Below are 23,084 nucleotides of genomic sequence, written 5' to 3'. Positions count from 1 at the left end.
ACAAGAAACTGCTCAGGAAATGTGCTGGGTTCTGGGGGTTGTTCGCTCCTCGACATGGCATAAAAGACAAGACTCTGGAGGCTTCTAAATCTGAGTGTTTGTCACTGGAATACGTCAGTGCAGTTCCTGAGTAGATGACCTTTATTCTGCTAAGAAGGAAAAGGAGCGAAACATATGACATCCTTTGTTTTATGAACACATTTTTAGCCTGGCTGCATTGTACAGAATCCAGGGTTAGAGAGTTTCTTGCCAAAATGACCACTAGAAGAGAGTTGCTACCAAAATCAGAAAAGATATTTAGTTCTTTAAAGTTACAGAAGTCGACTGGAAGAAACTGTAACACTGGTTTTATTAAAGTGGATTTATGATGACCATTTCCACCTCCATAATTTTTATTCATGGCTCTACTGGAGAAGCTGTGTGTGATTTATACTTACAAAAAATCCTTATTTATCTTACAGTGGCCTTGCACCCCCCCTCACTTGATCCACTGTCAGAAACAAACTGCTTTAACTCCTCTCCCTTAATCCCACTTTCTTCTGATTGGCTGCTTTTCATCAAAATGTTTGGACAGCGTGTGTGTTTGGCTTCCGTGCTCATAGCGAAACCTGTATACCTGAAGTGAGGAGCAATATTTGCCCTCTATGAGATCATCATAAGCTAGTTTGGTCATCATTGTTTATGTAGTGTCAAATCACAAAAAAATTTACATAAACCATAAATAACCTGCAGTGTTATAGAAACCTCAACAATCCAGAAATCCCCTCTGAGCAACCTAAAGTCACTGTGAGGAGAGAAAAAATAACCAGCAGCAACAGGCTCAGGAAGGGAGCCCTCTGCCGCAGCAAGTTGGGGGTTGAGGGGAAACAGATGACAGAAAAGGTGATGAACAGGATCAGGATGATCAACAAACAGGATAAATCACTACCTATGGGAGAGCTTGGACACAGGTTAATGACAAGGAGTAGAGGGAAATAAATGCACTGAGAGTCAAAGAGAGAGAGAAAGAGAGCATAGAGGAGCAAAACTCAGTGCATCATTTTACAAGTCCCCCAGCAGCCTGAGTCTATGGCAGCATAACTAAGGGCTGTTTCAGGGTCAACTGATCCAGCTCTAAGAACAAGCTTTCAAGTTTTGAGCTTGCGTCTGTCTCCCTGACTCAAACTAAGAGCAGTTTTGACAGTAGTCGTTTGACAGTAGATGCCATAAGTAAGCCTGCACAGAGTGAAATGCTTTGCTGCGATCACATGGCGCCATTTATTTTAAATTTTTTTCTGTACTGCCATTCTCCATATTTACCAAGCCTCCAATTAGATTTACCCTAAATACTGTTCCTTTAAATCATTAAACTCTCAACACTGAACTGAACTGGATTTACTCTGAGCATCTGAGCAAGACAGTCCAGACATCCGTCTGCCCAGCAACACATTCCCACACCTTGCGGGAAATCTCCAGGTGAAGCCAGATGAGTTACATAGTCCCTCTCATGTGTTCTGTGCAGTCATCAGAAGATTTAAGCCATTAAGAGTTTTCGTACATTTTTGCTCTCCAGGATACGACTAAAGGAAGCCAGAAAACTATGTTTGATTTAAATTTGTTTAGTAAAATGTCTCTTTTCATGTATAAACTAAAAAAATGTACAAAGTAAAATATTAGGAGACAAAAAAGCATTATTAAATCTTATTTGTCTGCTGTTTTTACTGCTTAAAAACCTTGTTTCCATCCTCATAAACCTTTCTGTCTCTGCAGTGTGTTTGGCATCTCCCCCATTGTCCAGAGCAACTGCTCCTGCACGTGGAAGCTCACTGTGCACCCGCGGCGTAAGTGGTACCACTTTGTCAGTCCCATCATGCTGCTGATCCTCTATTACACCCTGGCAACTCTCATCCGCCTCTGGCTGCAGGAGCCCATCGACCAGCTGATGGTGAGGACAGAGAGAGTGCACACACGCCTTTTTTTTAGTCAAAACGTTGTGACATGTTTAGTAAAGCACATCAATAATTTATCGATTTTCATTTATATATCGGGTGTTTTTGATTTGAAAGCAGCTCCACAAGTGTATTTATGATCTGGCTAAATTTAGATGTTATGGGTCAGATTTAGTAACAGTCTCCATCAGTCTTTTGTTCTTGAAAATGTACGGCAGGATTTACTAAATCACACTGCCTGTATGACATGTACATTTGTATGAGTTTAATATGATAGAGCAAAATGAGAATAGTTGCTAAATTTAAATCTCCAAGACAGCATATCTGCTGTTACAGACAGAGCTGAGTTTAGGTTTTAGTCAGAGATCCATCCATGAAAAAAAATTTCAGGGAACACAGAAGCTGCTGCATGTCTTTTCTCAAGACTGTGCACACACAGAGCTCTGCAACATCACAATTCAGCTTTCACAGAGTTTGCTCTTTTTCCTGTTTCTGTAGCGTTGGATCTGTTACATAAATATTTCAAACAGCTTTTAATGGAACTCAGACAGATGTTCAGTTTTGAATCTTAGCTTTACAGAACAATATGAGCTACCTGTGCGTTTACTCACTTGTACAGTAACAGTAACTTCATTAGCACATGTTTGGGTCAGAATTTGGCGATCAATAATAAACAGATTTTAGGTTTATATGGCAGGGTGTTTGTGATAAAGCTGCCCCTCTCTGAGTAAACCCTACATCAAATCCTACTACCTACAGATCGATTTCTTTCGGCTACACCTCATTGATCTGAATTGCTGTGGGGTTTAAGGAGACATGTGTAAAAGAGATCCTCATACTAAGATTTTTTTGGTTAATAGATGACTTGCTCCCTGTTTTGGTATGCTCACTTTTGACCTGCTAATTTGGGTCAGTTCGCTGCTGTTGCTCTGCAATACTTGAATTAAACTGGTTGATATTGAATTGTATCATCACATTACCACTATACACAAATACACATGTGATATGGGAGGGTCAGTGTTAAAACTTGAACAGGAACTTTCCTTAATGTTTAAAGGGGCATTGTGTCACTGTGGGTTCTTTCTTCTGTTACCTCTGTGTCTGGAAATTGCAATTTTTTTTCAATTCCTTTTTTATTTTTACCTACTAGCTCACAAGGGCATTTCAACAAATAGAACACTAATTTGGCTCTACAAGAAAATTTGTTTTTAATTTCTCATTTTTGACAAAAGAAACATTTTTTGACAAACAGCATGTGCATATTTATGCTGTCCAATTTAAATTAGCTCCTCCTTTGCAAAGTGTGGATTCTGGATTAAAAGCAGATGCAAAAACTCGGTGGGTGTCAGAGACACAGTTTGAATGCAGTACACGCAGCCTCCATGACAGCTCCACACTAAATTCCAGACAGTGAACTGAAATAGATCCAGATTGAATTAAATGGGCAACCAGGTGGCCTCGTGATCAGAGAAACCGTACTGATGGAAGATTTCAGGGCAATCGATCACTGGTGGAATCTGTACACAGCTTAGGTGTTATCTGAGACACTGCTGGTCTAATTTTGACAAAGCGTAAAGGGAGGACAGGTTTCGGCGCTACGTTCCTGTGTTACAGTGCTCTGTACGAGAGAAAAATGCAGCTCTTACATAATAACAGAATCTACGGGTCCAAAAATGTTGAATGAATGAAAGATCAATGTTAAAGTCTTTTCTATAGAGTCTGTAACTTCACCTTGAACTTTAAGGTCCAGAGGATAAATTTGACAAAACACCCTTTTTCATAAGTACCTTCAAGGTTCACCCAGATGTTAACTCCTCACTATTTGGGACACTTTTTTTCTTTATCAAGTTTATTCCTCACCTCTGTGAAATTATTTTGTATATTTTAAATGATTGCTTTGGGTTTTTCTTGCTAATAATATTTTACAATTTTGTTTCTAACGTCTGGCCACTATAAGCAGCTCTTTAAAACACAAAACGTATCAAATGCACCCAGCACTTAGGTGTCACAGATTTGTTTTTAAGTGTAATCTTTGATTGCGTTGTGAGTTTCACTGCCACTGTACTGTACACTGTACTAGTGGAGAGAGAAATCACAGAGATGGAAGGAAAAAAGGAAAGGAAGGATGGAAAAACGAACACTTCACCGACAGAGTATTTTATTTTAACAGTTTTGGTGAACTGACCTTGACTGTATTTTTGCACAGCTCCCACCACTGAGTTGAAACTAAAGTCCTGAGTGAAATGTTGTGCAATCATATTCAAGAAGACCGCCCCTCCTGAATTCATCCTGCCTTCCTTAACCTCAGAGCTCGAGCTCAGCTCCATTGTCCTGTAATGGAGTTATAGATTAGTGTTTTTATAGAGAGATCAATACCAGCCTGTAAACTGGTGGGGCTGTATGCATTATTGATCACTTCACAGAGCAGTGTGTGTGTGTGTGTGTGTGTGTGTGTGTGTGTGTGTGTGTGTTTTCACCCACTCTTACACTTTAGATAATAAAAAAATGATTGTGGCTTAAATCAGCAGCGGACAGGTTTGTTCGATGGTGGAGATGCCAGATTATGATGGACCTCATGTTTGCCAGAAAAATAAGGCGGATTATAAATCACTTTACAGGTTGATTTATAGTTTGTCATCTGTGTTTATTCAGCAGCAGTTCATCAAATTCTGAAAGCAGAGTAATGATCCAAAGAAGTGAGACATAAGGAATCTGCTTCAGATGAATTCGTCTGGCTTTATCTATGAAAGGCTTTTATAAATTTATTATTTTATGATGTTTGTTGAAAAGTTAGATCACAGAAAATCAAACAGGTGACAAGTGAGTTTATCTGTTAATAAGCTCTGACGTGTTACAGTTTAACCTGTTGTTTTTTGGAAAGTATCTGATGTTTAAAATAAATTATGAATTGATCAGGAAGAAATAAAATCGGACCGAAGCTCTTTAGGAAACCTATTACGCTTTTTCTTCTTTTCTCTCATATTTATAATGATAAGGTTTCACACTTAAAAAAAAATATCTTTGAGATCTGTATGATGTCAGACATAAAGTTCGATACACATTGTTTTCTGAGGGGCAGCCAATCAGAAGAAAGTTGTGTCAAAATGAGAGGAGCTAAAACAGCTTGTTCCAGGGAGCAGGAAGGCACGCAGATGCAATACTTGTAAACTTAAAAAATAACAAAACAAAAGATTTATTAAGGTCAAAACTGAAACAGCTAAAGCCAAAAGCACACAGGACAATAAGCAAAAACACACAAGGATGGAGTAAACAGACAAAGAACATGATTAAATACACAAAGGAGGTAATGAGAAAACTGGAGACACCTTGAGAACTAGACACATGTAAAACCAATTAAGGTAAGAAGAAACAAAGAAAGAAAAATGACTACCAAAATAAGGGATTAACATGACAGGGATAAACTGAAACTCAAGGAATTAAATATAATCTGTGATCCTAACTACAAATGAAAAGGATGACTGAGAATCTGCACAGACGATTTGATCCCTTAATGTACCAGGCAGTCTAATAAACTTGGATCTCACTTTCTAGACCTGCTTACAAAACCCCAATGCATCAACACCTACAGAGAGATAATATAAAGAAATGCATGAAACATTTTCAGAATTAAGAAGTCAAGTGCAAGAATGAATGCCGTTACATAAATATAACAATTTAAAATGTTTCAATAACAAAATGTAGCTCATTAAATTTTTATACTGCAAACTAACTGAATAAAGTAACTGGTAATATATAAATGAACATCACGCAGTACTGCTTCCTGCTGCTTCATGAGTGGAGAAATAATCAACTGTGCAAGACAAAATTATATATTGATATATATATTATATATTGATTTATTTATTTAAAAAAATGCAATTAATTTTTGTCTTTAGTGTTCATGGAGGTGCTGAAAATGAGCTACACAGCTCCTCTTTAAATAACTTCTTGTGCATTTTTACTTCGTGGTGACACTCCTCGTCACGGACGCTAACTCGTTTCATCCAAGTCCTCCTCAGTTTCTTCCCTCACAGACCGTAAAACAGTGTTTACTAGAAGCAGATTGAAACCATAACTCTTGAGAGTATCGTCTCCGTTGCGCAATAGCGGAAAGATTCACATGGAACACGAAACTATCTATCTGTGTTTTTTCAGGACGACAAGGACGATGATGTGTGCGAGGAGGAGGAGCTGGGCAAATCATTTATCTCAGCCAACAGGAAGCGGCTGCTGTGGTGGGGATCACGCCAGGGCACAGACGAGAAAAACGTACGTCAGGGTTAAGACACACGCGGACACAAGCCACTCAAAGTATTGATTATTACCATTATTTTTCTACGATACCGTCCTTTTAAAACAAACTGGATAAAGGTTCAGAAACATAAAAAAAAAAAATATTTTTTTTAACTTTGTAAGCGAGAAAAAAACGCTTGTTTCTTTTTAACGTTGTCAGAACTGATAACAAATGTTGTCCTGAAACACTTTGATTTAGTTTTACGATTCAACAATAACAGGCAGTCTGACTAAAGCAGAATGGAACAAATCAGTAATATTAAAGTTTCAATTAACAAGGAAAACAACTCTATTAAACTCTAACGTCAAGCTGCAGCTGTTGATTGTTTCCTTAAACTTCCATTTGCTTCATCTTCATGATAATCGACTCATCCCTGGAAAGATTTCAGACAAAGACACTTTGCCTCTCTCGCACATGCACGCTTATTGTGACCTTGTTCCTACATCAAGGCCCATACGCTGTCTCCACCGGCCACCTCCTGAGGTTTAAAAGCTTTCAGGGTGTGCAGACGCAGATGAGTGATGGTCTCGATTTACAGATTAGCAGCACTCGGCTTTGTTCTTGCTTATCAACCGCTATAAAGAACACGGAGGCCTTTGACTTCAGCAACTCATCGATAACACACCTTGCCTTGTATGCTCTTTTTCTCCTCTTAGCTCCTCTCCACCCAGGATGGAATCAGTACAACAGAGGTGCGGGTTGTTCTGGATGTGTCTTAAATCTGTGCATTTTCACCCCTTTTAGTCTTGCTGCAAGAAAGGGAATCGCTGCAAAGTGCTTTTCACACTGCATCCTCATTGAACGGGGTTACCTTTCATTTTTACATCCTGATTGGTTCTGTTAATCGAGGGCTTAAGTAAACATTATATATACATATGTTGCTAAACTGATCTACCTTTATCTTCTCAGTTGAAAAGCTGTGCAAGTATTTCTTAGCTGGAAAAATTGGAAGAGGGAGTACCTGTACAGCTTTTACAATACAAAAATCACAGGAATTCTTAAACACCCATTGGTTAAAACTTACACTGAGGGTACTATTCCCTCCACTTTGAACAGTCCTCCTGTTCAAATCAACATTGAATAAACATCTTTATTGACTTCCAATATAAGTGTGAAGGAAAATCTTCAGCCCTTTGTGTAAAAATACCTGCTACTGGCCATTACAAGGCTTCAGAAGACAACGTTCAGTTGAACCTGACCAGTTTATCAGCGGGCCATATAATCAACAAATATTAGCTGTTTTCAAATCTTTCAGCATTTATAACAATGGAAGATGAATGAAATTTTGAAAGTCAGAGCACAAGCGAGTACATTAATAATTATAAATAACAAATCTTTTATGTTGCGTGGTATGTTATGTTATATTAGTATCAGTAATGGTCTAAATCTGTTCAAAGTACAAAATGACCTCTTTATGTGCAACATTTGAGCAAGAGAAACATGGTTTGCAGGAGCACAGAAAGGTCATTTTGCACCAAGCTCTCAACTTACAGCATTGTGAGTCTGCTGAGGCCTCACATTGTTTTAGGTAGTGATTTTTTTAGACATTGTTTTTGCACAGGAAAAGCTTACAGCTAGCATTATGAGGGGGAATTATTACACTAGGACATACGTGCATTTGGCTATTTTTTTAAAGAATTTACAGGCCTTTAGATAGAGGACTGATGTTTTGTTTCTAGCTTCTCATATACAGAGGACATAATAGCCTTTTAAACTTGACAGTAGGCACCTGAAATTTTTGCCTAATTCTATTTAAGAAGTGTTTCTTTCCCATGAAACCTTTTTCAGGCAGATCTGTGATTGTCGGATGGGAATTTTTTTTTTTGTGTTTTGTTTTTTAATTTTAATTAAATGGAGGCCTAGAGCCCACATTGTATTTCAAAACTACAAATGAGTGAAGTAGAGATTAAACTAATGACATCACAATGTACGTGAGAATGCTGTCACCTATCCACCACCAGCACACTTTCTAGTTTATCACAGCTCTGTTTTCTCTCCATAACTACTTTAGTGCGGCAACAGCTTATTTAAACAATGTATAGCTAACAAAAATTGAGTTTAAAAGTTTAACAAATAAAAATAAATGGATTTTAACATATATCACATCAAATTTGACATTCTACAGATACCAATATATTATGGATGTTATTCAATTATTTTGATGAGGATAATCGTCCATTGAAAATATGAAAGCCCTCGATCACAGTAATTTTAATTTGATTTGATTTCATTAATTTTTTCTTTTTATTAAAGGGGTTGTATCGACTTCAAAAACCATGCAGTGTGAAAAGTAGAAATCGTGCCTCTATTGCCCGACAAAGCCAAAGTGTGGTAACTAAATGGCTAAAGTTTCTGGTGGAAAAAAAACAGTGTCCAGTATCAAACAACATTAGTTACTCCTCTTTGCCTTTGTGGGGCATGCTAAACTGTTGTGTGAGCTCATAACAAAAAAAATGTTCCGCATCTACTGAAGTTTATTGTTATTTATTTAAAAATGATCTGCAGGCTGTGCCCACTTCAAACGGGACCTCCTTTGAGTTTGCCGTGACTGAGAATGGACCAGTCTGTCGGGACTTGTACTCAACCCCTCAGTACAAAATGGACCAGCCCAGTGATGGCACAGGTGAACTGTTTATTCATTCTATTATGAACATTTCTAGTCTGCAGTGAATCTGTAAACTAGTGCTGCTACCACATAAAACATTCAAAATTGTCATTTTAATATTAATCATAAACACCTATATTCAAAACTGCAATTTGTGTTTACTTATTTTATTTAAATTTGTTTGATGATGTGAAACGTTTCAGTGTGACAAATATAGAAAAGGAGAAATCAGGAAGGTGGTTGAATTCTACATTTGTTTGTAAGGGTTTAATTATAAAGGCTAAATAAAATATAGAGTGTAACAGAATATCTGTTTTCTGATTAAATTAACTTTGTTAGGTTTTTTAAGTTAACTGTATGAGGAATAAATAGTCATAATCATAAAGTGATTGGAAGTAATTAAGTACCTTTGATGAAGTTTTTACCAAATACAAGCCTGTATTTCCACCATAAACATTTAAAATAGACTATACATGTTATGCAGTGAATTAGAATGTACACAGTTAACATTACATAAAAGCAGCATAGATGACTTCAAAGATGCTAATAATCCAAGATAAAGTGAATTATCTTATATTAAGTGTTAAATACATCTGCTATTTCACCCTTCCCGCCTTCATTTTGGTTTTATGTTGCACTTATTTGCAACTGAGTTCACTGAATTGTTTTAAAGGTTTCCTTCACTTTTTTTAGTCAGTATAGTAGTTATGAGGTGAGATACTTAATAGCCTGTGAATATGGCTGTTTAATGTACTGAGGAACTTGTAAAGTCTTAAAAAACTTTTCAGGGGACATGAAAAGGGAAGATAGGGAAAGTCTTATTTGGGTTTCTGCTGAGTTACTTTAATGTGTAAAAGGCGTTTAGAGCTTTTTGCAAACTAAGAATTGAAAGTCAGAATATGTTGTCTTCTGTGCTTTGTGAAGTTAAACTCTCACGGTTGCCCCCAACTTTATGCAAGTGCAATAATAAATCCACACAGTTCCACAGTAGAAGTGTTGCAATGAGCTGTTTGTTTGTCCAAACAGAGAAGAAAGAAGAGTGTGTGTATGAAGTGTGTTTGCCCCCGGAGGAGTCATCTGTGAAGGAGACCGAGAGTGAAGAGAATATAATAAAGAAAAAAGGAGTCGGTGCGATGGTCAAAATCTTCCACTTCATCATGAAACAAAGCTACATTGGTGCTCTCATAGCCATGATGGTGAGTAATGTTGAAAGTCAGCGTTTAGTTTTGCTTTATAGTATGAATGAAATTTAAAAAATATACATCTTATTTACTTTGTTGTTCCTACTTGTTCTCTTAAAATGTGCTTGCTGTTTATATGAACAGATTAATTTGACATTCAAGCTTTATATCCAGAGAGTAACAGACCCAAACCCGCAAACCTGGTGGAAAAATGTCTTTTGCAAAAAACTCCTGCCTGCTCGATCAACATCAATGCCCTTGAGCAAGGCACTGAACCTCTTTCAGCTCCAGTGGAACTACTGGCTGGCTAGCAGTAGGAAACTGTGGCTTTACTGGGCAGAGTGTATGGTTGCATGTGTGGCAGAATGCAACCAAAAATGAGCATCTGTTCTCAGTTTAAACATTCCTGGAGTCATTAATTTTTTTTTTCTTTTACAGAAATACAAGTAGTGCTACTGTTTATTAAATTGTTGTCATGTCACGGCAGCATATGTTGCTCCAAAATATCAGCGTACTTGTCAGAGTTAATGGTGCCGTCACAGAACTGCAAGTTACCGTTCCCAAAGGCACTGACGCAACTCCAAATGTTGCTGGTAACAATCTGTCCTTTGCTCTGGAGTGCACAGCCTGTGGCGTGTCCAGCGGGGTGGCCTGGGGGGGCACAGGCCACCCCCCCAACCAGACTGGCCACCCCAGGTGCCACCCCGAAGCCAAAACAATAAAATCCAATGAAATATCAAATGTACGATTATGTTTTCACAGTGAAGCTCAGATATCCGAGTGTAAGTGAATGCAGCATCGGCTTCTGCGCTATGAGCATCATGTTAGCAAAGGTAGGAGAGCCAAGCACGAAAGACAGCATCACAGAAAACAGTTTTTCGGCGAAAGATTAACAGTTTAACATAGCTGGACTGGCCATCGAGCATGGCGGAGCTTCCACGGCGGCTAGCAGGTGGATGAGGGAAGGGTAGGCAGGAGGAGGAGAGACCCGAGGCAGCCGCCAGTCCGAGTGTCAGGTGAACTAAACTTCAGGTAAGAAGTTATGACCTGCAGTCTATCTGGGTCAGATATAAACCAAGTTTAGGTGGAGTTTATTTTCGTTGTGCTGACTTTTTACAGTCAGTTACAATAACTCTTACTGCGTGCTAGCTAGCATGACGGAGTTTCTATACAGCTGGGCGGATGCTGTGATGTTACTGATGGTGAACTTTATTTTATTCATAAGGTTAGTTTGTAGAGTTGCCAACTGCTCCTTAAAAATGGAATGGTCCCTCATTCAGAGACAATATTACAGGTTTCGTATTGAGCTGAGAAGAGACGCAGTTTGTCCCGAACTTCAGCTAGAATGAAAAGACACAAAGCTGGAGTTATTCTGTGTCTTTGCTGCACAGCTGCCTCTTCTTCTCTCATTCTCTCCCCCTCCCTCTCCTGTTGCTACTTCAATCATGAAACTGATCAATGATCAGCTGATCGGCTTTTCTTTTTTGTTTGTTTATCGCCCACTTTGCGCCAGAAAGAGGAAACCAGCGGATGTCGCGCTAAACAACAGCAGCACGTTTAAGCTTGATCAGCTGTTGTTAGAATTTATTGAATATTAATTTCTAGTATCAGCTGATGTTTGCTGGAGCCACAGCTGTAAAAGCTGCTGGTCATGATATCAGTTTGGATATGTGGTGAGAGGAAAGATGCAGATGAAACCAGGAGATGTCCTTACTGAATCATCAGAGCTGAACAGGTGATGTAGAAACAGGTTTACCTTTTAGGTGACATGAATGAGTTGAAGGGAAGTTATGAGCTGTTTCTGAGAGACAAATAACACCAGGATCCTTTTCTATGTAGCTGACAGCTGGTAACTGTGCAGGGGCGGGTCTAGCAAAGTTATGCCAAGGGGTCAGGTAGGGCATTAACAGGGAAAGGGGGCACAAAGAAATACTTTTCTTTCTTATTCTCGTTTAAAATATCTAGCTTTTATTAAATAATTATCTGAATCTTGCGAACAAAGTTTTTATCTGACGTAAAATGTATAGAAATCATACATATATACAACAAGACAGTGTACATCACTGTCACAACAGCGTTGTTTTCATTCAAAGGCTTTATGGCTTTAATACCTGGTGGGCGGTCTCTGGTCAAAATGCCCAATTTTTTTTCCCCAGTCCAGCCCTGCAGGTTAATACTGGCAGTGTCACCATGCCAGCTGACTGTATTTCATCATCAGCCAGTGTTGTTCTTTATACATCAATATTACCAAAGTTTACCATAAGGCAGCATAGAAAGTATTTACTTGCTTTCAGGTTTCATTCAAAAGTTAGTCTTTTCATTTGTTTCCCAACTTTTCCCTGTTTCAAAATCAAACACCAGTTTGTAAGAAGATTATCTTCTTTTTTTTTAATAGGCAGATAAAGTTTTGCATTGGCTAATTTGGCAATTGTATGTTAAAAATGTTTGTATTTTAATATTCAAAAATGTTTTTGCCCAAAACATATGTGCCCTATAGGTCAGTAAAAATACTATGCAAATATTGCTGTCCTTGAATGCTGAGTAAACACTGACAAAGCACTGATTGTGTCTCTTGTACTTCATCAACGCAGTATCTAAAAACTTTGCACCGTAGTGGTTAAAACCTCATTCTAATAAGAGTCAAAAGCAAATTCAGTTATTAGGTTTACAGGGTTATTGAATGATGGTTAACGGTTGGTAGAATTTTTTTTTAACATTATCTGCCAATTACATCTGCCACCCTTCTCCAAATCTGTGCCCCTACCTGGCCCCCCCCAACAAAAATTTTCTAGACACGCCACTGTGCACAGCCTGATTTTACTAAAAGAGACCAGAAATATTGATTTGTCTAACCACACTGCAAGTTACCACTATGTGACGGTCCATCGCACCGAGCCTCTGAGCACTAAGACGGCTCTGTTTTGCACGATGACATTTGCAAATTTTAGCTTAAAGATTACACTGGCACTTCTGTTACATCGCTTATAGATAAATATTTGCGATGTAGCACCTTAGGATTGTGTCTTTGATCTCTATGTAAATAAATTCCTTCAGAATCCTGAATTCCTGAAATCATTGAATTATGTTCTTCACTACGAAAAATTAATTATTCAAAAGTCTTCCTACCTTTCTTTGAAGAATATTGTTTAAAAACCTTTTTCTCATTCATTCATGGGACCAAATGCTGCTTTTATAACAAATCATAATTACCATCTTTTAAATACGTCAGCAGTCTCAAATTGTGTAGTTACCATACTTTTTGTTTTGTTGCCATTACAGTTTTTTTTTAATTTATTTACATTATTTATTTTAATCAGTTAGTTTAGCAATGAATTAGAAATAAATTTGTTCCAATACTTACTTATATATATCAATAATTTTAATTTTACTGTTTTTATTGTCATTTAACAGTAAGTAATGATCTAACAATCTAACTCTAAACTTGACACATGCTGATACACCAGGGCAAATCTCAACTTTTAGGGCATACACAAGATCTTTGCATTTTAATCAAAATGTTTGAGCATTAAATTGAAAATGTAAAAACTTAGTAATGCTATTGCTTCATTACTTTGTTATGCATTATAACAAACTTACACGTCTGAATAGTAGAAACTGATTTATATTTAAAAATAAAATTAAGCCAAAGTAACGAATCATTGTTGTATTAATTCTGTCTGAAGTGAAAAACGGTTTGATGATCATCTGGAAATCTGCTTCCCTTTGTGTTTGTGTATATCTGTGTGTTTGTGCGTGTGGTTTCTGCGCCAACGCACTATTTCCGAGCAGCGGTCATACTTGGCCTTCGTTAGTCATTCATGACTGCAGCATTTGTTGTAAATTTTTCTCTCCGATTTGTTTGTCTGCAGGCGTGGAGCATCACATACGTCAGCTGGCTGACGTTCGTCTTCCTCATCTGGTCCTGCCTGCTGTGGATGGTCCGTGACCGGAGGCGCTACGCCATGCTGTCGTCTCCCTTCATGGTGGCCTACGGCAACCTGCTGATAGTTCTGCAGTACATTTGGACTTTTCCGGACATGGATTACAGCAAAGTCAAAGGCTTCTTTGTTGAGAAGAAAAACCCATTCCACTCACTTTCATCTAAGGTTTGGGATTTCACATTAGCCAAACAACTAAACATCCGTGAAGCCGCTAAACCTGACATTTAGCTTGACAGCCTGCAATCTTGACCACGTAATATGGTTTAATATGTGCAGGGATTTAAGATGTACTCTACATATGCTGCACAAAGCTTTATTTTTTAAGATTCTGAAACAATCTCGCTAACAAATTGTGTCTCTCCACTACTCGGTTAATAATATAAGACAGTGTAGTTATGCAATGTGCTCCTGAAGAAGGTCAAGTTTTAGTGTTTTGACATGTGTTGGAATAACTCTAAGGCGTTCAGGTTTCCAGCTACTGAACTTGACCTGATTATGTCTGGAATGAGATTTTATGATTTTATGCAACACACAAACTTGGAATTACTGTAACGTATTTTTTAAATTACTCACATTTCTGTTGTAGTGCAGAGCGTATGTGTTTATTAATTCAAAGAGTGAAGATCCATTGCACTGTATTTCACACCTGGGTGAAAAATGATGGCTAATGATGTTTATTTAAAGAGTAGATGCAGACAAATTTAGACAATCCAAGTATAGTTTACAAACTCAAGTCTGATTTACTACATGCAGTATAGAGAATATCCCCTTGTGTTATTTTGACCATCAGTATTTTTGGTCCCACAGAGTTAAAGTAAACTCTGTGTGATTTGTAGTTTCATCTTTTTGTTTTCTTTGCTCCTCGTCTTTTTTTAAAACATATTTATGGTGTGTAGGTCCTTTGCATGCTGACCTTCTGGTTACTGCTGAGACAGACGCTTACAGAGAGACAAGAAAAACAAAAGGAAGACAGCACTGGTCTCTTAGACGTTCATGTAGAGGATCAGAAGAAGCAGGGTAAGCTCTCTGTTCTTATTTTGTTGTCTTACAGTAGTATATACGTAAACAGTTTATAAACAGGTTACAGGCATGACATATGTTACATTAAACTTATATTGAGAACATTTTTAAAATGCTAAGAAAATATACAAAATATAACAACAATGTAAAACATGACCAAATATCTCTTACAGGTATTAGAATTAGCACATAATGGCGTTGGAAAACTTATGATAGAAACTTTTAACACTGATCAGCAATGTCACTGGAGATCTTGGGTGGGCCCAAAGAATTTTAAAGAAGAAGAAAATATGCCTTTATTCATGACAAATTCCTGGAATTTGTTTAGAAATGAAAATCCAGAAACAAATATGGTCTATTACACTGAAAAATGCAAAACTGCTTTTACAGAGGAAGAGGAGTCTGAGGAGGGAGGGGAACAGGACCTCATGCACGTCCTTGGTAACATGGTGATGGCTCTGATGGTCAAATATTGGATCTACATCTGCGGTAGCATGTTCTTCATCGTCACCTTTGAGGGACGTATCGTCATGTACAAGATCATCTACATGATGATGTTCCTCTCCTGTGTGGCGCTATACCAGGTACGCACCGAAAACACACCAAGTGATTGACAATAAACATGCTGACATTTCTATCTGAAAAGTACAAGTGCATCCAGAAAAATGGAATATTGTGATACATTTATTTTTTTTTGTTTTTTTGTAATAAATTCAAAAGGTAAACAATGACAGTGTGTATTCATAGCATGTAAGGTGAAATATTTCAAGCCTTTAATATTTACATTTTTATGATTACGGCTTTGAAAATCAGAAATTCAGTATCTTAAATTATTAGAATACGAAATTTCAAGTTTGAGTAAATGACTATACAAAAAGTATAAATACCATATCTGTTAATATCTTGGTCTACTTCGCTAGAGGCAGCCTAGATCATGTGGAAGCTAAATTGACAGTTTTCCATATGGGTCTTCGACACCCTCCATAAGGAGGGTGAGCGACCGGTCATTCCTGAAAAGGCTGGCTGTACTGAAGCACATTAATGGAAAGTTGACTGGAAGATAAAGGTGTGACAGGAAAAGGTGCTCAAGGAGCAAGGATGCTTGTGCAGACATCAGAAGGATCTTACTTGGGTTAGGGAGAGGAAGAAGTGGACTGGTCGTCTGGTTACTTTCAGATGAAAGTACATTTCTCATCATGTTTTCAATTTCCACTCTTCCCCTACTCGTAAACAAGACTCTGAGACACTTAAACTCCTCCACTTCGCAGCAACTTGTCCATGACAGAGGTGGGCACTCCACCACTTTGCAACCAAGAGCCATGGCCCTGGACTTAAAGGTGCTACTTCTTAGTCCTTCATCAATAATCAAACCGGCAACATGCTAATCACTTTCATGCCACACCACACTGATGCAGTAATTCATGGTAAAGGAGCCCCAACCAACAAGAAACTGGATAATTCTTTATTGTAATTTTTTTAAAAAATATTCTAATAATTTAAGATGCTGACACTTCACTTTAAATGTAATAAATATCAATTATTTTAACATCTAGAAACAAAAAATGAAATTTTTCACTATTACATTTTTTTGCGTTAGGACCAGTTTGTGATGGTATATCATGGCTTTGAGGCCAAAGGTCAATTTGTGGATATCTTAAAGGTCTCAGCAGCTTTGCGAAACATCTGTATTTTGGGAATAAGGATCAGTAATAACTATTAAATGTTTTTGGCATGTATTAAACAACCATGAGACACATAATTCACAACAAAAGATTAATATAAACTGTAAAGTGAAATGTATTGTTATTGTATTTGTTGGAAATGATGCAGTTTAACATTCTTCCAATTTGGGGCATGTAATTGATTTTCATTCTGCTAAAAGGACAATGAACTAAAGATATAAAACCATAATACATATGCATTTAACAGGGAGAAAATATACAAGACCAAGCATAGTAAACAGTACTGATTATAAAGAATTGCCTTGTGTATATGTGTAAATACTTGCGTATTTCTATATTATTTATTATTAACATTTGGGGAATATGCGGGATGGTTAAAATTGTGATCTGTATAATTGTTTTCAAAGCCTTCCAAATGAGGCGACCTGTGAAATAAGGATATTTACTGTTGTTTATATTATTTGGAGTATATATTTAAAGTGTAGATATGAATATGATGCCATAAACTTCCCAAATTCAATTTCCCAAACACAGAATTTGCTGTCATTTGTTAAGGGAGTTCTTAAAGTATGTGCATTCCAGGTTCGTGGCACATGTTGTATTCCTAACTCCCAGCAACAGCCAGAGGCAGACTGAGAAGTCACCTAAATCCAGATGTCCTCTTCTAATTCTTGTCATGAAGGTGCACTACGAGTGGTGGCGAAGGATCCTGAAGTACTTCTGGATGTCGGTGGTTATGTACACCATGCTGGTTCTCACAGTTGTCTACACCTTCCAGTTTCCTGAGTCAATACACACCTGGGGTAACATGACGGGCCTGGATAAAAAAGGGTGAGCGCCACTGAGCAAATGCCGGTCTGAGCGGCAGGATACTGACTCACTGCCTACTCCGTTTCCCAGAGAGGCACAGCTTATGGCTTAGTCATCACACCAACTGTTTGTCTTGAGCTATTGTTTTTGTTTTGTTTTGTTTATTTTAGTAGCTTTGCCCTACTAGCGTAGCAAAGCATATGTATAGTGGCTTTAGTTGGGCTGAATGGAGGAGAATTTTAGAACAGAATTCACAGATGTCTTATTTTCTTAGATTTTTTTAGGTAGATATATAGGTAGATATTTATGATGTTACCTAAAAAATCTATTACAAATTGTAGTAGTTCAGTTCTAGCTGCCCAGAGTACAACTACTTTAGTATGTATCTGTTCTTCCAATTTACAGAGCACAGTTGCCTCACGGCTCTTCAGATGAACCTGCATATTTCAGTAATTAAAAAAGCTACAGGAAAGTCTGAAACTATTGTTTCTTGTTTAAAGAAATATACCTACACACTACCTCAAGTAGTATACTTAGTTATGTTAATATACTCAGCCATAAAAATATAATCAACTATAGTTGATATGTGGTTGTTAAAAGCCAATAAACAGAACATGATATTGTTACAGTATGCCTGATTACTCGTGACAGCTGTGTCCAGGAGCACTATGATGATAAACTGTTTTCCTGTAACATACCATTGTAATAGGTATATTTATTTATTTTTTATTTCATTTTTATTTTGAGTTTGGTTTGAGTTAGTTCAGATTTAGTTTTTAGACCTCCCAGTCTCAAACATAGGTGCCCGCGCCTCGTTACGCTTGCTGTGTTGGCAAATTTGACTAAATTACCTTAAGTACTTTAACTATAATTACAGTGATTTAAAGGGTAAGGGTCACATTTATGTGAGAATTTCTTTACATTTTCACATAAACTGAATAAATTCTTTTAGTTTAAGGTCATACTGTAGATCGCTATGATGTCACAATAAACCCCCAACATATAATTATTACAAAACGTTATATAAACACCTGGTAGTATTAAATGATGAATAGATTAGATTTTATCTACAGAGTCAATATTCAGCTCCACTGTGCCCAGTCTTCTAGACCTCAGCAGTTCTTCACACAGTAACCTTGGGAGTGGTTTAAGCTTAATCTCACAGTTTTCTGTTTCCTTTGAAATGTTTGTGAATGCAGTCTAGAAGCCCTGGGCTTGAAGCAGTTCGAGCTGGGCGAGCTGTTCATCAGGATTTTCATTCCCACGTCCTTCTTGCTGGCGTGTATTCTCCACCTGCACTATTTCCATGACCGCTTTCTCCAGCTCACTGACCTTCAGGCTGTAGTGGCTAAAGAAGAGAGCACTATCTACAGGTGAGACACATGCTGCTTTTTTCAGTTCATACTTATAACAACAGTAAAATGATGGGAAGTTGTTCAGATATAGAAATGGTAGAAAATTTGGTTTTATGGGGTTATTGTAAGTACATTTTCTTTGCTTTGAAACTAAGTGTCTTTTCTCCTTGTAACTTGGAAGCTTTTGGTTTGCTGTAGAGCCCGACCGACACCAATACCGATATTTGGTGATCTAAAAATCCGAAATATCAGTCAGTATGTTGCTTTGTTTTATGCACACAAACAGATTTCCCTAACATTTATTATGTGTAGTTTTTTACAATTTTGTACCAAGATAGTGCAGAATAAAAATAAACTTGTTTTATTGTGGATTAATTGTGGAGAATAGTGCCCTCTGCTGGGCAAACTATGCAACGTAAGCACTCATAACATCGCTGAAGGGTGTTTCCCCTTTTTGCTCTTTGCTTTTTTTTTAAATTTTCATTTATCAGCCAGTAAATGAAAATGATATGCCTGATATATCGGAAAATATTGGCCCATGCAGTCATGCAGTAATGCAGTATATTGGTCATCCGATATATCAGTCAGGCTTTAGTTTGCCGTGCCGCCCCATCCCAACTTCTGCTTGTTACATTTTGTACTTCACAACTCCAGTGCAAATTGATTAGTAGATAAATTATTGCAATAACTTTCCACTACTCAAGAAGTATGCATGTAAAACCCAGTTCATCCGCTTTTATGTCACACCTTGTTACATGCCCGCTGTAACCTCATCGGTCATTGCGTGCTGTGTCATGCAGCTGTGTGTCATAACATCCACATTTCACAGTCTGCGGCATGGGTCATTTAACTTTATCGTTGTTTTTGTGGATTCCCCGTTGTTCTGCTACTACTTGCTCAGCTCTTCTTCCCTCTGCTTCTCTCCATCACCTGCTGCTATCTATCTTCTCCGCCTGTTTCACTCACAGCCACGCCAAAGTCAATGGGCGTGTCTATTTAATCATGAATAGGTGGGTATTTGCTCGCTTTCTGTAGCATCCATCACCATCCCATCTCACCTCTGAATCTTAGCGTTTTCTTCCTTTTGCAATACATCCTCAGCACCCACAGTGACTTACCCCTGTTACCTTGTTTTTGACGGTATTTTATCATGAGAATCTGAAATATCTTGCACCTGAAGATCAGGTATTTTTCATGACATGACTGGTTTTCTTTTTTGGGGTTTTGAGGTTTCTTTATTTTGCCTGTAGCCTCCTCTTATTTGGATTTTCTGTTAGCTTTCTGGCTCTCTTAAAATTGTCTACTTCTGACAGGCAACAAACTTTCTCATGCATGTTTAAAACTGCAAACCGTTCTTGCTCCCCTCCACTATCTTTACACTGATCCACACCCTGATCTATGCACTGAACCCCAGAAAATTACCCCTTTCCTATAAAAGCTCGCCTCCCTCAAACCACTGGAGTCCTGCAGCCAGTTTTCGTGCATTTTAAAATGACGTTTCAGCCTGTTTTTTGTCAGTTTCTCTTCTCACTGTTTATGATGACTTCTGTGTAACTATATTGTTCTGAGCAGCATCAAAGAAAAAATTCCCACTCCACAGAGCAAGTAAGTGTGACTACCAAACACCAAAATGCTCGTCTTGACATGCAGCCAGTCCGTGCAAGCCAAACCTGAACCTTGACATGGCTCCATTATTGCCTGAAAAGACATTAAGGGATTAATGCCTCCCCTTAGTTATTTATCTGCTGCTCAAAGATCAGACACCATGAATACAACACAGATTATTTTAAAGAATGCAGCAGGAATGTGCACTGCTTTTAGTTTGAAATGCCTGATGAAACACTGCTCTGTTGTTCAGTTAGCAGAACGAGCAGATTCCCATCCTGCATCGGAGTCATTTGACAGTCATCTTGACCTTGTGTATAATTTTTTCAAGTATTTATATACTTATGAGGACAGAATACCTTAGGAAAATAATAAAAGAGATTTTTTTTTGTTTTTAGGGATTTGTTTTTTGGTCGAGTTTAAGATCAGATGCAGATAAATTTATGGAATATTAGGACGAAAAACTTGCGAATCATTATCTTACAATAATGATCGTAGCGTATCCTTGTATGTACGTCTGTATATATCCCGTCGCCTCCTTTCAACATGTGGGCCAATCTTCTTTTTAAACATTTATCATAACTATTTATTATTAATGTTCAAATTAATGTACCTATATGACCCAGTGGTCACCAAAATTTGTATAATCTAAATACGAAATATGAAGATTTTTATTACAAGAAATGCTGGTTGGATTTTTTTTTTTGATAAAAGAATAAGAATTCTACTATATTGTTGTCTAAAAAATTTTGTGTGTATAATTTTGTTTATTTTTATATATTTCTTTTGGGTTTTATATGTCAATCAGAAGTGTATTCATGCTCGAACCAATAACGCCTTTGGAAGTTTAGAATTTAGTTGCCACATGCTCTACAATTATTTACAGTATATAATATGACATTTTTTTTAATGGATTATTGGGAAATAAAAACACAAGAAATAATGAACTGTGATGAATACATTTATAGATATTCAATATTCAAGCTCAACATTAAGACCATGAACAGCAGTCAGTGCTGGCATGAAGATAGCAAGTGGAAATAAGAACAAAAAAAGACACATTAGTCCTGAACCTGTACAAACACAACTATTCTAGTTGTCTTCCAAGTTAACCAAACTCTATGGTTAACACACAAAATATGGAAATGCACAGTTCCATAACAACTTGATAAATAATAAAAACAACAACAAGAGTAATTACATTTAAAATCCATAAGTCACAGAAGGTCCTCATATGTGTATTAATACAGATCTGTGCCCTAGGTTGTGTGTTCGTGTGCGTTTTTGTGTAATAATTTCTGCCGTGTCTTCAGACTGGTGGACCCGGATGGCAGCCTGCCAGACCTCAGCATGCTCAGTGCCAGCTCGGTGGACGCGATGCTTCTCAGAGAGGAATGTGAAACACATGTAAAGGAGAATATGCAGGAGGGTTGGGATATGGAGAAAGAGAAGGAGCAGGCCCTGGTGGTGGTGATGGATGACACTGACATGACTAATGAGAAGCCCAGGAGCTTGTCTGACCCACGGCAGTCCAGCACAGAGGAGAGCCAACAGTGCAGTGCGAAGACCGAGCCGGAGCCGAGCACGGAGCAGAGCTCAGGTACCGAGCAGCACGGCGGGTCCATGACCTTAAATGTGGTTTCAAAGATATTGTGAAATATTTTACACTTGCATATTTTTTGTGTGAGTTTCACTTGATCTAATTCATTTTTGTCTAATCAAGTATAGCATTCAACTACTAAAATAATTTTTTCTGTATAGGAACACTAATAAAGATTTATCATCTTAAAAAAAGTTTTATGAAAAACAATTTAAAAGTACATGGTTAACAACAACAATTATGCTTTAGTATTAAAAATGTGATTTTGATTAAAGAGCAAATTCATACTGGTGGATTAACCATTACAGAAAACAAAAATGATTTTTGGTAATCACCAATGCTGTTAATTTAGGGCACCTTACATTGGCTGGTGGTCTAATAAACTATTGCATTGTGGGTGAAAGCTTTAAAGTTTTTGGCAATATCTAAGTCAGACATTAATCAAGCGTAAATATTCAACCACTGAAACTAATTTTTCTATTCAAGAATGAAAGTAAATAATATTAATTTCACATCTTAATCAAAATAACGCACTTTTTTGTATGTCAGTAAATTAGAAAATTGATTTAAAACTGCAATAACTATGTTTTAGCATTAAAAAAATAATCCTGTTAATTTAACAGCTGTGGTATAAACCTTAAATTAGGTTGTGGTCTAAAAAATTAGTTCTTTCAGAAGAAAATAGCAGAAAATGTTGTTTTGTTGAACGATTTACTGATGCATTGTTCAGTTGTTTAAAATAATTCTGAAGTTGATGTTCTGTCAACCCTGCTGGATCTCTTTACTCTCACCCTCATTTTCTTGGCAGTATAGATATATCCTTGTTCTTCCTTTGCTTCCCTCTTTGCGTACGGTTTAGTTTCCACATAAACTTTAATGTCAAAACTGTGTTTGTGACAGAACATTTCTGTCAAAGCAGCATGTTTTTTTTTTATAAAAGGAAATGGCACATTAATGTCATGCTGATTGCAAGTAGCTGTCATAGACATACGCGCGATGGTAATAAAAAGCTAGCCAGCGCACATGAGTCATGCATCATGAATTTAGTGCTAAGCCTCTAGTT

General features: G+C 37.4%; 1 protein-coding gene across 6 annotated transcripts in view; it reads left to right on the top strand.

Annotated features, from left to right (window-relative positions):
• LOC116313443 (piezo-type mechanosensitive ion channel component 2) overlaps positions 1-23,084 on the top strand; it is a 92,135-nt gene that overhangs the window by 30,362 nt on the left and 38,689 nt on the right. For 5 of the 6 annotated variants that reach the window (XM_039601955.1, XM_039601954.1, XM_039601951.1 and 2 more), the window contains exons 8-18: positions 1,750-1,924; positions 6,084-6,197; positions 6,879-6,914; positions 8,728-8,845; positions 9,854-10,023; positions 13,878-14,114; positions 14,846-14,966; positions 15,360-15,553; positions 17,334-17,482; positions 18,661-18,834; positions 21,735-22,021. In XM_039601955.1, the coding sequence (XP_039457889.1) occupies positions 1,750-1,924; positions 6,084-6,197; positions 6,879-6,914; positions 8,728-8,845; positions 9,854-10,023; positions 13,878-14,114; positions 14,846-14,966; positions 15,360-15,553; positions 17,334-17,482; positions 18,661-18,834; positions 21,735-22,021 (1,775 nt within the window). The remainder of the gene's footprint in view (positions 1-1,749; positions 1,925-6,083; positions 6,198-6,878; positions 6,915-8,727; positions 8,846-9,853; positions 10,024-13,877; positions 14,115-14,845; positions 14,967-15,359; positions 15,554-17,333; positions 17,483-18,660; positions 18,835-21,734; positions 22,022-23,084) is intronic. The other variant, XM_039601953.1, reaches the window with a different exon arrangement.

The sequence above is a fragment of the Oreochromis aureus genome, linkage group 18 (genome assembly GCF_013358895.1).
Source record: "Oreochromis aureus strain Israel breed Guangdong linkage group 18, ZZ_aureus, whole genome shotgun sequence".
Taxonomy (NCBI): domain Eukaryota; kingdom Metazoa; phylum Chordata; class Actinopteri; order Cichliformes; family Cichlidae; genus Oreochromis; species Oreochromis aureus.
The sequence above is the reverse complement of the archived record's forward strand: the minus strand, read 5'-3'. Positions and strand labels throughout refer to the sequence as shown.